A 17,500-nucleotide genomic window follows, 5' to 3' on the forward strand; every position below is an offset into this window, starting at 1 on the left:
GGTGTGTTCCCAGAGGACGGCCAGGTGGCCAACGGAGGTTTGGCCAGCGTCACGGTGACAAGTGATAATGCCGGAGGAGACTTGGGTAACTGAACCCCTTCGGACTTCCACTACTACTACCACAGGCTCACAGGCCCCAATGCCTTTGAAAGCCTTTTGATTTAAGAGCCTTAATGCATTCACAACCAATCACTGCCTCTTGCATGTGAAGAAATCAGATCATGGAATCGAATCAAATCACAGCTGACGGCCCCAAAAAATCCTCCCCCCCTCGAATTTGAGGTCCTCTCTGAGACCTCACCCTCATCCCCATCCCCTCCTTCTCCTCTCTCCTCAAGATTCCAAGATTATATTGACGTAAGGGGGGAAATATATACAGTACACCCTCTGAATCTTTTTTTTCCACTCTCTCGCCAAATCCAAGATTATACTGGTGTGAGGGAAATTAATTAATTAAAAGTATATATGAACCAGCACCCATTACCCCCTTTAGATAGCTGCTGGTGTTTGCATTGCATTATTATCACTATTACTTTCTATATAGATGGCACAGTTCCCACCACCACCTCCAGACACGCACTTCAGGCCTCCATGCCAATGTTCACCCCGCTCGTGGAGGTGGAATCCAGTTTGCAGTCCGCCACTCCTCCTCCTCCTCCATCTTCTCCTCCTCCTACGCACTTGGCATTGGAGGTCACTGCAGCGCCCGTGGCCCGGTCGTGGGACTTCTCTGGGTCACAGCCCGAACCCACCACAGCCAGCTACGCCAGACAGCCTAGTCTACAAGAGGACCAAGAGGATTTCCCTCCTCTTCCTCGTCCGCCCTTTCTTCGACAGGACACCCTACCAGAGGACACCTCTTTTCCTCCTGCTCCTCCATCAACGAGCGCGCTCCTCGTTCCCCAGCAGGCTTTCCGCTCTAACCATGACTATGAGGCCATATCAGACCTTCTGAGGGGCCCTACGCCTACACCATCGGAGGCCCCCTCCGACATCTCTGGGCCGCCTGTGGATATTCCCTCCTACGACTTTGTGACCCAGCTGGAGGAGCCCTATGCCACCTCCACCCCAGTGACCTTGAACGTGACCCCCACCTTGACCCCTGGCCTCACAGAGCTCCAACAGCAGGGGCAGGAACAGGAGCACTCGCTGGTTGGGCGCACCCCAAGCATGGAGGTGGAGGTGGAGGAGATAGCTGATCTGGAGGACAGGCACTCCACGGCCATGTACGCCCGGGTGAGCAAACGCATCAAGTGCCCCACACCGCCTCCCGTTCCCCCGCCCGACGAGACGGAGGAGCTGGGAGAGGAGGTGGAGGAGGAGGAGGAGGAGGAGATCGCACCTCCGATACCGGACAGAGCGCAGGACGCAGACCAGCTCCCCACTCTCAGTAGCCCACTGTGACAAAGAGAATGTCTAATAAGGCCCCCACACCACCTATGGGGCAGCCATGGCCTACTGCTTAAGGAGATGGGCTTTAGATCAGAGGGTTGCAGGTTCAAATCCCACTTTTCCACTCTCTATCTCTCTATCCCTATCTCTATCTCACTCCATGGCTGAGGGACCCTTACCCCACACCTAACCTGAGCAAGGCACCTAACCCCACACTGTTCCACGGACTGTAACCAAAACCCTGTACTTAAAATAATTGCACATTGCTTTGGATAAAAGCACCATCTTAACTGTGATCATTAATGTAATGTAATTTGATGCCTCTGTGAAAGTCCTGGAGTTGAATTGTAACAGGTTTCTTTACATTTTTAAGTTAATGGTCAACTAAAATCAGCCCTTTTATACAGTAAGAATCTCAGTATGCGCTCTTCCAGTGTGCCACCCACCCCTCCTCAATGGAGCACTCCTGTTTCGATGTATATAGATATACTGTAGATGTAAAATACAAAAAAAGCCTTCCCTCTTCAGCAATGGACCAATTACAACTGCATGGTGTAGCCTGCTCTACTCTTCTTCACCCTGTTTGGTTATGACCTGATGACCCAAAAAAAAGGACAATTTTAGATGGGTTTTTGGCCTGTTCCCAAGTGTGTCTAGTTGGTACTACTGTAAATGTAACTTGATACACTGTTTGCCACTGAATGGAAAAACACAACTGTTCAAGCCCATGCGTCTTCATAGGCCTCTTCACTTCTACTAAGGCCTTACCAATTGCACTCATGTTTAAAGTCCAGCCACGTCAGTGCAACCCAGTAGGCCTGACACAAGTGGGCTACCTGCCTGACCCATAGATACAGTACTTCATAAATAAAGGTTTTTTTTTTTTAAAGCACTATACAGCCATTTAAATGCACTTTTCATGAATAATTTAATACATATTTGATAGCAGTGAGCCATGTGGAATGATAATGAGTAAATATTTAATTTTAACTCATTTTCTTTACCAAATTAATCAAAAGAAAAACATTTTTCACTGGAAAATAAATGAAAATGAATGAATGATGCCATTTTGGAAAATCCCTCCTCAAATATAGGCTATAACAGGAGAACATATAAATGTACTGTATACTGTATGTCTATGGCCTGTGTGCTCTGTGATCCATGGTGCACTGTATCTGCCTGTATCCATCTACTTCCTGTGCCCATCTTCTGTCTTCAACTCTGCATTGTTCTATGGGTTGTATTTTGTAATGCAAAAGTGATGCATCATATTATAATGTATATTTAAGAATATGTGAATGCACAGTGATCACACTTCAAACACATTGTGTTATATTGTCTACTCTATCCACGTCTATTTTTGTTAAACTGTCACATTATATCAACAAATGGTTGATTCTGAAAAACAGACATGTTCATGTTATTCCTTCACACTGCTGTAACACACACAGATACTGACTTCAGTTCAAATGATTTACATTGAACTTCATAGGTGTCAGTTGGTTTATCCATGTTTAGTTGATGTCACTTACAGTTACTTTTATATAAAAAAATGACAACAAACCAAGGGCTTTACATCTGCTTCATGTCAACATTATTAGGGTATAGACTCCACAATCCTGGCGAAAAAAAAACCCAGATATACCCAGCTCATATAATTTGCACTGGCATACAATGCTGGTTTACATAGCAACCTTTACAAAAGCTACTGGATATAAATGTAATAGCCTAAAGGTAATGGCTATGTGTGACATTCATGCATGATGCAAACAAAACGAATGTGTACTGTTGGCGCAACACTATTATATTACCATACAAAGTCAAAGTAGTAACTACATATTTTGTCAAAATTGGGTTTACACTGCTAATCAACTTCATAGCTTCGTCTTGTGACAAAGCCTTATGGTCCAGTCCAACAGATCATTTTAAGATATTGCTGTGTCACATTGGCAGTAACTAGGCCTACAATATCCAACCTAATCTGCCTTTATACTTTGACCTTTTTTCCCTTAGTTTCAATGTTTGCTAAATACTGCACTTTGCCTTTGTTGGGCAGTCTATTCTTATCACGTCTGGCATGCTCCCAATGCAGGCTTTTTGCATTTCTGCAATTGTACATCAACCCCAGATGATGTGTGCTCTCCCATTCATTGTGACCTTTGACACAAATAAAAAAAATTGCACCAAAGGCAAATCCCCAACAGCAGAGAGAGAGAGAGAGAGAGAGAGAGAGAGAGAGAGAGAGAGAGAGAGAGAGAGAGAGAGAGAGAGAGAGAAAGAGAGAGCGCCAGAGAGAGACAGACAGACACAGAGATAGACACACACACACAGAGACAGAGACAGAGAGAGACACAGACAGACAGAGAGAGAGAGAGAGAGAGAGAGAGAGAGAGAGAGAGAGAGAGAGATGATGATGATGATGATGATGATGATGATGATGATGATGATGATGATGATGATAGCTGTCTTCTCTACTGGCTGGATTTAAGGCAGGGGAGAGTAAAACAACAATCAGCCTTCAACCAAGAGAACGGTGGTTGCAGAGCACGTCCCAGTCACCACTTCCTCCTTTACTTTGGATAGCTTACGTGAAAACGGTATGAAGAGAACAAACAATTGTATTTCCAGCAAATTCGACGGCTAACCTGGGTGGCATATAGTCAGGTATCTTGTGTAATTTCGTTCAATTTTTTGGGGGATTATGAAAACTATATATTTTTGGAAACCTTAGACTGTGAGGAATCAGAAGAGCGATGTTTGACAATTTTTTTGGGGTGCTATGGTGACCATATAGGGCTTTCAAAATGGCCGCCTTCTAATCTTGCATCTTCAGGAATACATGTAAATTAATTTTTAGCAATCAATTTGTCATGTGGGATGAGAGAAAATATTTCCATATAGTTTTGGATGATCAGTGACCCATACTTGAGTTTTTATTATGTTTTATTTTGTTTTAAGGCGAGACAGGGCAGGTAAATAGGGTAAATTTTTAAACTTACAGATATCACTATGAAACTTTACCAGTCAATTAATCATATGAATAGGAGAACAAAATGTATTACAAGTTTAGTATAATGTTAAGTTTAAATGTACTTATTAGGCTATATCTAATTAAATATGCATTAATTTGCATATAATTTGAAGCAACTAATCTGGCCGCCTGAAAAAGCCAGGTTTAAAATTATTATTATTATTTTGTTAGTAGTCCTATGTTAAATACAAAAACATAGCCACAATTCCCTCTCTATCTCCTTTTTTATCCAATAAATCAGAAAATACTGCCAATGACCTTACGAAATGGATTTTCGGGCTATTTGTAGGCCTATGATGTCATAAAAATCATGAATGACATATCATCAAATCCCTCAATACAAACATTCACACTATTGCTAAGAATAGGCCTGCAAAGTTGGGTGCAGATAGGTTCTATAGCAGAGGAGATTATTTGCTCAGAGTGGGAGAAAAAGCATTTAATTGTGAATTCACCCCATCGTTTTCTTTCTCCTTCCCTTACTATTCTTTTAGGCCTACACAGCATCAGAAAAGAGTTTACAAATCATCCTCGTTCTCATTGTCACTGTCACTACTTGAGAATCATTTTATAGCAGTGTGACTGTGTGTGTGTGTGTGTGTGTGTGTGTGTGTGTGTGTGTGTGTGTGTGTGTGTGTGTGTGTGTGTGTGTGTGTGTTTGTGCGTGTGCGTGTGTGTGTGTGTGCGGAATGTTAGCACATAGGTAATATAAATGTGTACAGGGAACCTATTAATTCTAGTTGAAATCCAGGTGTCCAGAATATACTGTACATCCTTTATAATACACACCACAGAAATCCAAGATATTATTCATAAGACAGCAACATAGGCATGTACAAAAGACACTGCAGAAATGCAGCATATCAGTCACACATCTGCATACATACATAGAAACGTTCACTTAGCTGTCCAAAAAAAGCAAGTCATTAAAAAGAGTAATAATGTGTAATGGTGGTAATCCCTCCCAAGTACAAAAGTGTCATATAATGCAGTGTGGTGCTCAATGCTCTAGTACTGTAAGTAGGACTGTGGTGCCAAGTTCCCTTTGGATAGAAAGGCTGCCCAGTGTTGTGAGAGACTTTAGTGCAGCAGATTGTCCAAGATTGTGCTGCACATTGTCCAGGGCTAAATTTCCCCAAATAAATTAGTATTAAGTCATTCTTAATCTTATCCCTTAACACAGTCCCTCTGTTATAACCTTATTGTCACCAAAATGATAACGACCAAGTCTTAATCGTTTACTATACAAGTCTATATAAGACTCCCTGTATTTTCATAACAATGTTGTTATGATGTGGTTGATTGTTTTCAACAAAGAGTGAATAGTCCTGCTGAGAGGCCCATCTGCAGTAAGAGGCTATTACTTAATTATGAGGTGGCCCCTTGTCAGTATATCAGAATAGGTCTGACATCATCACTAAAAGCTTATAGGCCTATATAGGCCTACACTACTTTTCCTTACATGTGTATTATGTTCATCATGTTGTACAGGTATACCAGAGAGAGTAGAGAGAGAGAGGTTCCATTGGCCCTTTGTTTCCGGGTTCTATTATTGGGGGGGAAATCCCCCTTTAGGCAGACCTAGACAGACCTAAGGACTGTTCTATTCAATGCTAGGAGCATTATGACACGCCCCTTTAGGCAGATCGGAACCTGGTCACGTTAGGTGCCCATAGAAACCTATTATGTTGGCATATCTCTATACTTAAAGAATCTCTGGTATACTGTATGTGCAAGGAAAGGTATTGTATAAACTTGAATTGATGTCTACCCCTGATATTGTCTAAGGGGTGCCTCATACTTAGTAGCACTACCTAACATGGCCTAATTGGCCATAAGGCCTACAGGGCATTTGCCTGGTGGACTGGCGATGATTTTGGCCTGGTCCTCCTGTCAGTGCAGTTGTATCAGTCCTCATGCCGCTACAGCTGACCTCTCCGAGTTTAAATATTGATTTTGTCTTTTGTGGTCAAAATAGCTCGTAATAGAGGAGTGAAAATGTTGTCACAGGCTTCATTGTCTCTCTCAATGCCTGTTGGACGGTCTTGGCTAAAAATGCCTGGCCTGATGTTTCATCCCATTCCAACCCTGCCACTTAAGTACTACCTACGCTTAAGTGTGTTTGGGAAACTCAGCCAAGGAGGATATTATAAGGGTTACCAGCAGGGACAGCCAGATAAAGGTAGATAATTGTGCATGAAGACTCACGCAGTCCAGTCCATCATGTTAATTTCCTTCTGTCAGACACACAGCCACCAACACATTATGTCACTCTGGTTTCTGGTAATGCATGGCAATGATCAAAATAAAAAAAATAAAAACATGAATTTATTAACTACCACTTACTTTCACGTAGTACATGTAATTTCATTACCACTCACGGAAGTAGTAACTGTAAGGAAATACAGCTCTTCTTAAAATATTGTATTTTGAATAATGGAATTTGGAAACATGTAATCAGTTACTCCCCGTTACTGGCCTCCTGAGTACAGACTACTCATACAGTATGTTGCTTGGAGGGTGGGGTGCTGCCTAGCCCCCACTACTGTCAGTGCGGAGCAGATCAGTCTGTTGATTTGGAACTTGACTTATACTGTTAGATTTCCAAACCAAACAGTGAATGTATCATAGGTGTGCACAGATAGGAACGTGGTGGTGCTAAAGCCGTACTGGACAAAAAAAGGCCCTTTTTGAGTTCTTTTGTGGATTTTTTTTTTTTTACAATGTACTGTGGTCCATGTTGATGTGATCATCTACGGTAAAACTGATAACATCAATATCCTAGTCAGTTCCATATGCCCTCCGCCCCCATCTCGAGCACCTGATCCCCAAAATGTTGGACAGCACAGTAAACAACATTATCCTTTGTTGAACACCAAACACACTGTAGTCTCTGCTTAATTCAATAGGGCCTTTGTCTACATGTCAAATTTGGGTGTGCATGTAAATTAGCGCATGTTTAAGTTACACCTCGTTTGCATATTGAAACACAACATTCATTAAAGAAAACTTTTAATATAAAAAACCCTGTACTGCAACGTAAGTGATGAAGAGGAAAATGTGTGTGGTGAGGCATGCAAGTTTTATTTTAAAGCCAATCTACCAGTATTTTCTCGCTTGAGAAAAAAAACACTAATTTTTGAATGAAAAACCCATGAAAATTGGGCCCTGAACTAAATTATTTGTGGTAAATCTGTGTTAAGGGCCCTTTGAACTATCTAAGAATGTTGAATAACAACTTTTCCTATACAAATATTTACCTCACACCTACTTTTATGTTCAATTTATCAAGATATTAGCAAATTAGCCTAGGCGTTTTTAGTATGATAGTGTAAACTTTTTCAAGACCCAAAATTGATGCATTAATGACATTTGAAAATTGTCAAACATTGCTTTTCTGACTCTTTAGGGTCTAAGGATTCCAAAAATATAATGTTTTACAAATCCCCACAAAAATTGAACGAACGCATATATCTAAACATAGTGTACCTGACTAATAATAAGAATTCACCAAACACGATATAGGCTTTATAGGCCCAATAGACCAGGATGGAGAACCTTCACACAACCAACCAACATGTCCAGCAGTGTTTCCAAACGGCACAAACAAAAGGTGGCGCCATTAATAATAACAACATAGCAGAGTAGCCTAGTAACTTTTGGTAGAACTATAGTAACTTTATTTATCCAGAGGGATACAGTGTCCCGCATCAACAACACAACGCTCAAATCTAAAGCCAGTAGGTGCGTTACTTTGTAACCTCTTGATCACTGTGAAGAAGACAAACGCGTCACTTCTCCAATTACACTCCAAAGTCATGTTGGTTGGCTACTTCTGCTCACACACAAACTTCTCTGTCCCGTCCCGTGAAATCCGGAGGCAGCTCGACAAAATCATCCGTTTACTCATCTACCAAGTTTACTCACTGCCGCTGAGCCGACGTGCTGAATGAGCCGTTTAAAAACCACGTGATCCTCGGCACGTAGGACACGCACATCATGTTCCCCTGCCCGCCGAAAAGTACACGCGCAGGATGCATGGCAAGCTACGTCACAGATTTCCACCAATGGCGCTCACGAGTCAGGCCACACTAAAGCTGCTGCTTATGTTATGTAATCTATAGATAGAGCTCTATACCACCCAGCCCCCTCCCAACCCTCGCAATGCAGCACTCTCCTCTCCATTCTTTGTTTTGCTCCTGTACGGGGGAAAATGATAGCCTGCCCTACCTCCTCATAGCCTAGCCCGACTGGATCAATAGAGCTGACTTCACCAGAGCTGCCTGCAACAGCTTGTTTTTCATTCATTCAGTTTTCAGCATTAATGCATTTACATAATGCATTTGGAAACTGTAAGTCAAATTGCAATCCGTCACATTTCGTATCCAAAAGACAAATGTATTCGCATGATGTGTAATTAAAGGTCTTATTACATGCATATTTAGCTTATTTAATTGGTTCTGTACAAACACTACATATGCATTCAAAATAGGAGCATATACTAAATGGGGCAATGCAACCTGTTTTCCTCCTATATGTCCCACATTACTGCACCAAGAGGCGTGTCAGGGGAAAAAAAAGTCGGACACTGGTCATAACTCCTGTTAAGTGTCAGTGAGATATTTCTTGTACAGTGTCTTTGTGCTACCAAAGCCTGCAACTCCAGGGTAAACAACTTGGAACTGTGGGGCGTGTGATTTACTGATCCAATGAACGGTAACAGTCCTACCACATGGTCGGGTTGTTTACTACAAGAGAGCAGAACTCGCTTTCAGAGGTAATATGTAAAACATGGAACGGATTTTAGTGTTCCATTATTTTTCTCGTCGACATGTTAACACATCGTATTCTCCTCCTGACTTCCTCCGTTCCAAACCATTGCCTCGAGTCGATGGTTACAAATCGACTGCCAACAATCTCAGGTTTGAAATATTTACACTGCAAAGCTGATATATCAGGATATTCAGTGAACATTCTTCCGTTGTAAACACGAACAGAAAGGAATCCTCTGAAAATCCGGTCCACGTTTTATATTTCTCTTCACTCCACATCCCTTTCCAGGCACTGAAAAGAGCATTTTCAAGTTACAGCCGGTCAGAGCAAGCTTTGCAGAAGGGGGTGTGTTGAAAACTGGCAGAGGTACGTGAGCAAATGCCCATTGAAAGTTTGGGTTGTTTTATGACTAAATGTGATTGATACATCATTTGAATGTACTTACATTTCTAGCATGTGTATAGTAAGGCATGTTTTGAACATAACGGCTTTTATCGTTCGTCAAATTGGTAATTCAGTCGTGTGTTAAATGCTCTTGTGTGTTGAGTATTATTTGATGCAAGTTTTGCACATTAGGCTGAGGCACTGACTGAAGTTTGTTATCAAGGCCGTTTTACCTCATGGCTGTTCATTGTGCGTTTTGAAATCCTCTTCGTCTTAATTTTATTAGACAGTGTAAACTATGGTAATCTTTATAATGTCTTTGGTAAACATCAGATTCCGAACTTGACAAAAAACATGTCCGCGTGAAATTCAGAAAAGTCGTTGAGCTGCATCGTGGTTGGGTGCTGTTAGCCTACTTGCAGATGTCCACAAGACATTGTTGTTATTGTTGACAACATTTAACTTCACATTGCCGGTTATTGTTTTTCTTTGACTGTGGTCGCTGTTGCATTACTGATTTATTTCTCGGTGTTGTTATTCTGGAGGTTTCAATGCCGTTCTGACATTGCAGTGTTTCAATGAGAGCGTTCACGCCGCTTTGGCTCAGCTATCAACAAGCATTTCACCACAGTTGTAGGAGGAGCGTCGCTCGAGCCAGGTTGTTGTTCCATTTTTAAAAGCGCGAGCGAACGGCTGACGTCATATGCACATAAAAAATACCCCCCGCCCTTGGGATACTAATATTGCTTGTGAATGGACACAGGTCCTGCTCGATGCTCGGTGGCATGTTCTATTGTTTGACTCCGGTATTGGTTCGTCGAGCTCAATGTTATGCCATGCTCTGTTCTGCAGGCATTGCTTAATAACTTCTGACTGCGCATGTTATTACGCCAGTGGAGTAGCCCTAAGTAGTCAAGGAAGTGGTGTCAAGCATGGATGGCAGCTTACAAAGCACGTACCTTCACGTGGTGTGTGAAAAACATCGCTGAAGCAGGCGTTTGTTTTTGCCTCCTGCAGGCAGCTTGGCCTTCACATTGGACAAGAAATGTAATGTTACAGTAAACTGGTTGTTGTTGTTGCATCAAAACAGCTGTCCTCTTAGTAGCATGCATGACGAGTGGGTGTGCAATAGATCACATTGTTTGGAGAGTTGTTGATAACTGATTGCACAGTCACAATGACTGTACAGTAACAGTTTACAGTATTACAACAGCTGCCTCCTGCATGGGTGAGAGTTCGAGAGCCTCGGATTTCCAAATCTTGGGCAAGTTCCACTTGATCCACCACCAGACTGGTGACTCACCTTCAACTGGAAATGGGGAAATGTGAAATTTTACCAGCACTTGTGATACCAGATCCCAAGACTGGTGAAAAACTCCTGTGGGTCCTCCCCTGCCTGCCCGCTTGCTTTCATGGGACTGAGATGACCTACACAGAGACGTGTGTGTGTGTGTGTTATTGCTGTGGTGTTATGCCGTCAAAACGTGCAAACTGTGTGACCTACTGGTCAGTCTTAGGCTCAGGCGGCTTGAACGTCAAGCTGGGCCATGAATCACCGTACGAGCTTCTTACCTCAAAGGCGTTTGGTGTTGCATCAGTCATCAGATAGATGTCAACCCAATTAGGACATCAGTTAAGAATGACCGGCTTACATCTCTTGGTGGTAATGCTATGCATTACAAAGTGACTGTCTCTGTCTTACGTGAGATGTGTTCCCTCATTGCGTTCCATTGATTATTGTTTTATGCCGTTCAGATCAATATAATATGAATACCGTATACTATTACGTGTGAGGTGTTAGTTGTTGACAGCTACTGGACGTAAGTGTACTTGACCAACAAAACTTATTTTTTAAATATTCTGATTGGTTAAGACCAAACCTTTTTTTGGTTAAGCAGAACCTGCTGCTATTTTTGTAAGATTTTAACTGCCCTTATAGTGGAGCACTTCATATTGAGGCCAGTGTATTTTCTTCCCTGCTATTTTTTGGCAGCCCTTCCCCCCCTTGCCTTGACTGTGTGTGTTTTGTATGTGTGTGTGGGTATGTGGGTCCTCCACTTCGCTCCTAGGTGGGGCATGGGTGTGTGGGTTGGGTAGGGGGGCTTGTGGGAGGGTCCTGGCCTGTGTACTGTTACGGGAAGTGTTTGGTAGTGAACAAAGTGCAGCTGCAGCCAAGCCCCCCATTCACTTGGCGCTTTGCCAGAAGGGTTTCTGTTTCTATAGTGAAGTGGGATAGCTGGAGATGCATAGTTTAGTACACATGGCGGGGCGTTCATTTTTTTATTTCTTCGGTAACATTTTATAAAAGTGTATATTATAATTCTCTATCTTTTGGTAAATAATGAGCTAATTATTAACTCACACGTTTACACATTTTTGTAAATGAGTAAGGAATACTGTTTTAATATCGGTGAATGTTTACACATATGAGAACAAACCAACGGCTGCACGCGGAGATAGAATCGGCTCCTACTGGAAGAGTTTTGATGAGAGTTTGCCTGTTGGACACTTCAACAATACAGTACATCCTGTGGTTTCATCTCTTGAGCTCGTCAGAGGCCAAACCTCCAGGACTTTCACTGCTGTGCTGTGTCTGCGGTGTTAACATAGTAGTCATTACTCATTTACAAATGTTTTTCTTTTTGTTTATAATGAAATCATTTGGCAAGTGTTAATAAAGCTTTGTAATGTAAGTTAACTTAGTGTTCTTATGACACCACCCTTAAGGTTATTTCTATGGTTTGGTTTGTGTGGTACTTTCATCTGGCGAGGGGATTAGTCATACTAAAGGAGAAGTTAGACACGAAGAGTTGCAAAACAATACACCCTGTTAACTTCTTTGTGTTGATTTGAGCCGATATGCATGTAGCCTAGGGAATGCTTTAGTCCTAAGTTGCTCCAAATTGTTTTTGTTTTTTTATCCCGTTCTCTAAGTAAGTTGATAACATTTTCCAAGCAAGCGCTGCTTAATACCGCAGAGATGTAATTAGGTTTTGTAATTAAGTTTGCATGACATTGTTTAGACCCCAGACTTCCCAGAAGCACCTCGGGACAGTATTCATGTCGCTAATGACACTTAATAAATAAATTATCTCCAAAATTCATTATAATCCACCTTAATAGGTTCCTATCAATCTCCCCATGTGGTTGTGTGTGTGTTTGTATTGTGCATGAATGTGCGTGTGTGTGTGTATTGTGCATGAATGTGTGTCTGCGGTGTGAGTGTGCATGAGTGTGTATGCGTGCATATGTGTGTATTACGCGCCTGTGTGTGTGTGTGCCTGTGAACCTGCACCCGCATGTGTGTATTTACAAGAGTGTGTGTGCTGTGCACGCCGCACGGTAAGCTTTGGTAGTGAGGTGACCTAACTAAGAGTGTGTTAGAAACAAGGCCAGATGATTCTCTCCGCGAGCCTGCCCAGACCTCCCATGATGCCTCAGTGGGTATTGTTCACCACCTCGGGGTGCATGTGTCCCTTTCTCCTTGTGTGATGGCACACTGTGTAGTGGGAACTAAAGAAACTCAGAAACGCTGAGAAGGAGCACAGACTAATTGCGCTCTCTCTCTCTCTCTCTCTCTCTCTCTCTCTCTCTCTCTCTCTCTCTCTCTCTCTCTCTCTCTGTCTTGTTTTTCTCTCTCTTCTTCCTTCTGTCTCTTTCCTTCTTTCCTCCTTGTTCTTTGCAGCTGTCTCCCACGTGTGTACGTCCCTGTGTGTGTGTGTCCACCCACCATCCGTCCGTCCGTCCGTTTGAGAAGTACAACTGGGTCGTCTGTGGAAGGGAACTGGTTTGTGGCATCACTGCTCAGCTGTGGGACAGAAGGCTGCCAGGCGCTAAACACGCGCTGAGAGAAACGACATAGTGACGACCGTGAGAGAGAGAGACAGCGAAGAAGAAAAGATGCTACCCAAGTGCAGACTGGGTAAACGCTCCACCATGGGAGCCCTGGTGTGTGGTCCCTGTCATCCCACCGATGGCCATCAGGTGGCGCTGCAACAGCAGCAGGGAGAGAGTGACGGAGGGGCCATCGCTGCCGGGTGTCTAGGAGTCCCACCCAGACCACATGGGGTCATCAGAGTCAAGCTACACCCAGGACAGAAGGTGAGTTTGGGAGTGGGATGGAGACATATTGTACAGCTGTGGTCTCCAATTATTTTTCCCCAAGGGCCAAATTATGTAGCACAAAATGAGGCTGAGGGCCAAACAAATGTCCACAGGCAGCATATATGTGTTTTCACTTCTTCCAACTTCATGGCGGGCCAAAAGTTTACCATGCCCGGGCCGGATTTGGCCCGTGGGGGCGCCATTTGGAGACCACTGCAGTACAGTATACTTTATACATAGGGGTGGGCTGACTGGGCCCCCAGAGGGATTGTCGCCCATAGTGGCAATCAATGTATGATGGCCGCTGTTTGTTCAGTATGTTGCCTTTGAATGAAGCTGGGATCCAACTCTGTGTTTGCTGAAAAAAACTCAACTACCGGGTACATCATTACAACATAAAGACTTGTTCATTGCCATTTGGTAACAACAACAAACTTATTGGTATGGATCTGCATGAAAGGTCTAAGTCTACACCACATGTGTAGGTAGCTGAGCTGACATCACAATATAGCCTACTAGTCTGTTTCAAACATGTCATAAATTATGCAGGAAGGCATGATGAGTTATTTTCAGAGAGCCTGAAAAATGACATAATATGTGGATATAGTATGACATAATATGTGGGTTACCTTCTGCGGGTAATGACATAGTAATAGTGTCCATGGTGGTGGGACTCCACCTTTGAGTCGGGGATTCCCCTTTTCTCTGGTGAAGCTGTTATAATAACGAAAGGACAACATAGGTCCGTGGTTTGCCCAACTCTTGCAGGCTATTGTACCAGGGAGCTGCCACGGATGCCTGGGTACCGGAGGGAATTTACAGCGCTGCTGCGAGGAATGTTTGTTTTGGTGTGTCTGAAATGACCAATGGTCTGGTCTGAGCCGGTCTGGTCTGGGGTGCATTTCTCAAAAGGGAAGTTGTTAGCTTGTTAGCAACTTAGGTAGTTGCCAATGGGAAAATGCATTGAAAACAAAGTAGCTAATGTAGTAAGCAACTTTGGTTTCAAGAATGCGCCCCTGGTCTGGTCTGGGAAGGCGACAAAGGTTTATAAGACTGAGCCTCTTTCCTTGCGGGATTGGACCACAGACAAGTGAACTGAAAGTTATTGTGTGTGATTTTTACATAACTTCGGGTGTTGCTGTTCTCTCTTGTGTGTGTGTGTCTGTGTGCGTGCGTGCGTGTATGTGTGTCGGTTGTGTGTGTGTGTGTGTGCGCGCGCTTGTGTGTCTGTGTAGGTGTATGTGTACAGCGGTGGCCAGGAGTGCTGTGGTGTGGTGGAGCAACACAACCACGTGGACAACCAGGTGTCCATCTTCCTGCCGCACCTCAGCCAGCACATCGTGAGGAAGCAGGAGGACGTGTGGACCTTCCCCAACCCCCCGCTCGCCACCGCCCACCACGCCACGCGCTCCGTCTCCTCCTGCATAGACGTACCAAAGACCAGGTACGGCTGCTAGCGCTGTTCTGTAAAGTCAGGCTCAAACTACACAACTCCCGATTTTGTGTCTGATTTTGACGTCGGGTTGCGCCGCACACACTGATAGTCGTGTAGTTTGAGTCTGGCTTTAGTAGAGTTAATTATCCTCTTTTCGCAGATGGGCTCACTAGCAGGCCCACTCACTCATTGCTGAAAAGACTCAGCTTCATCATAACAACATTGCTATGACATTACAGAGCGTCTGTTGGCAACTTTAGTAATAGTCGTCCGTGAAGCGTGTCATCCAGGTAGTGAAAAGGAGTTTATTCAAGTTCATCCCAGAAATAAAAAGAGCAGTGATGCTCTGTAAATGTCTTCCAACCTGGACCTTGTTTCTTGAAAGTGTAGTTAAGCAGTTAGCAACTTAGTAGGTTGCCTATGGGATATTGCATTGCAACAAAAGAAAGTGTGTGATACAACCAGAGAAACGTCTTACTGTTATTTTAACGGTGTGTCGTCTGCTGCAGCTACAGAAGCCCAGAGTCGGTGGAGATGGACGAGATGATGGCGGCGATGGTGCTGACCAGCCTGTCCTGCAGTCCCCTCCTGCAGAGCCCCTCGCACGTGGACACAGGTGAGAACAAAAACAACAAACAAACATCATGCACTATACCCTACATCCCATCTGGCCGGGAAGTGCAAAAGGCCCGCTGCCCCTTAACGCATTCTCTTCCACCAGTGGAATACTGTAATCACAGAAAAAAAAAACAGAAAAAAACCTTACTACCATTATAATACAACAACTTCTGTCATTGCCATTCTGGTAACAGCTCATTTATTAAAGGGGAAGTGTCTTAATGGGTTTAATATGATACTCGGAAAGTAAAGGATGCCGTCAGATGCATATTATTTGCACTGTAACTACAGTGTTGCACCGTAGATGACATTTCCATAAGCCTTTGTGTCGTTTTCACACACCAGTGTGTACATATATGTTTTTCCTTTTGGGCTCTGAATTATGTTTTCTTTGTCTTCTTTGCTGTCTCTTCCTGTCACTCTGCAATCCTCTCATTCTGTCACTCTCTCTCTCTCTCTGATGCATTCTTTCTTTCTTTCATTCTTTTTTTCTTTCTTTCTCTCTGTCTGTCTTTCTTTCTTTCTTTCGTTCTCTCTGTCTTTCTATCTTTTGTTCTTTCTTTCTGTCTGTCTGTCTTTCGTTCTCTCTCTCTGTCTCTCTGCGCCCCTCTCTGGTTGCCGTGGTGTTGCGTGTAGCCGTTGGCATGATGGAATGTGGCGGTGGCGAGCTGTCGGACAGCGGCAGCAGCGGCTACTGGAGCTCCGACCATGGCAACACCAGCCCCGCCCCCTCCCCCACCAACGACGAATCAGAGAGGGCCGTGGCACCGCCCGTCGACGAGGGATTGGACATGGAGCTGGAGCAGGTCCTGTTTGACGAGCCAGCACCGCGGAAACGAAAGGTGACTACATTTCATTGCTGTTGCCCAAATACTCATATATGGCAGGCATTCATTTACTTCCGAATTACATGTGGTGATCATTCAGACAAGTTTGTTCAGCTGTTGTATACTGTTGTTTGTTTTGTCTGCCCACCTGGCTATTGCAAAGACTTAGTAGTAGACTAGTAAAGACTAGTAAATTGGTTATTAGTAAATAGTAAATACCAGCTTTTTCAATTTGACACTAGTTGTGGGACTGTAAACTCTATTGTCGCTTCACATAATGCAGTAAATGGAGAATATGGAGTCAAACGTAACACTCCTCCACTTACTCCTACTCTCTATGTGTAGGATTAACTCTGTCAAATTTACAGTGTAAGCTCTCTGTTCACACATGTTATATTGTTCTCCTTCTCTAGAACTCGGTGAAGGTGGGGTACCGGTGTCTGTGGCCCAGCTGTGGCAAAGTTCTGACCTCAGTCGTGGGCATCAAGCGGCACATCCGAACACTGCACTTGGGGTGAGTGAGCCAGTGGGCATCACGCCAGAATAAGTTGGCAGCACTTTCTCAACATGAATCTATAGGTCCTAGTACTTTAGTACCTTTTTTATTGACGATTAGGCTACCTGCCCTCTTCCCTTGATGTGCACCTGCAATACGTTGTCATACCAATGACGTGCCATTTTTTATCTCAATGCCAGCACTACCAATCTCTTTCATAGACCCTATAAATGCTTGCATATTTAATGCACTGTATATAATAACACACTATGTTTGTAACATGCAACACACATAATACTCATTGTAATGTGATTGTTATTGCACCCCAAAGGCAGAGCATGGAGCAGGAGCGTTCCCAGAGGGAGGAGGACTTCTACTACACAGAGATCTACCAGGACCTGGACCAAGCAACACCAGCCCTCAGCACCACCCCTTCCACC

The 17,500-nt window shown here is 43.6% G+C and overlaps 2 protein-coding genes across 2 annotated transcripts in view; both read left to right on the top strand.

Moving 5' to 3' along the window:
* si:ch73-204p21.2 (uncharacterized) overlaps positions 1-2,953 on the top strand; it is a 20,758-nt gene extending 17,805 nt beyond the window's left edge. Inside the window, exons 6-7 of the mRNA XM_063183843.1 lie at positions 2-85; positions 545-2,953. Of these exons, the coding sequence (XP_063039913.1) occupies positions 2-85; positions 545-1,404 (944 nt within the window). The 3' untranslated portion in view covers positions 1,405-2,953. The remainder of the gene's footprint in view (position 1; positions 86-544) is intronic.
* A 6,496-nt stretch (positions 2,954-9,449) lies between these two features.
* znf395a (zinc finger protein 395a) overlaps positions 9,450-17,500 on the top strand; it is a 13,413-nt gene continuing 5,362 nt past the window's right edge. Inside the window, exons 1-7 of the mRNA XM_063183845.1 lie at positions 9,450-9,562; positions 13,266-13,681; positions 14,920-15,128; positions 15,629-15,735; positions 16,374-16,579; positions 16,978-17,078; positions 17,392-17,500. The exon at positions 17,392-17,500 is cut by the window's right edge and continues 213 nt beyond it. Of these exons, the coding sequence (XP_063039915.1) occupies positions 13,481-13,681; positions 14,920-15,128; positions 15,629-15,735; positions 16,374-16,579; positions 16,978-17,078; positions 17,392-17,500 (933 nt within the window). The 5' untranslated portion in view covers positions 9,450-9,562; positions 13,266-13,480. The remainder of the gene's footprint in view (positions 9,563-13,265; positions 13,682-14,919; positions 15,129-15,628; positions 15,736-16,373; positions 16,580-16,977; positions 17,079-17,391) is intronic.

This window comes from Engraulis encrasicolus, chromosome 19 (genome assembly GCF_034702125.1).
Source record: "Engraulis encrasicolus isolate BLACKSEA-1 chromosome 19, IST_EnEncr_1.0, whole genome shotgun sequence".
Taxonomy (NCBI): Eukaryota; Metazoa; Chordata; class Actinopteri; order Clupeiformes; family Engraulidae; genus Engraulis; species Engraulis encrasicolus.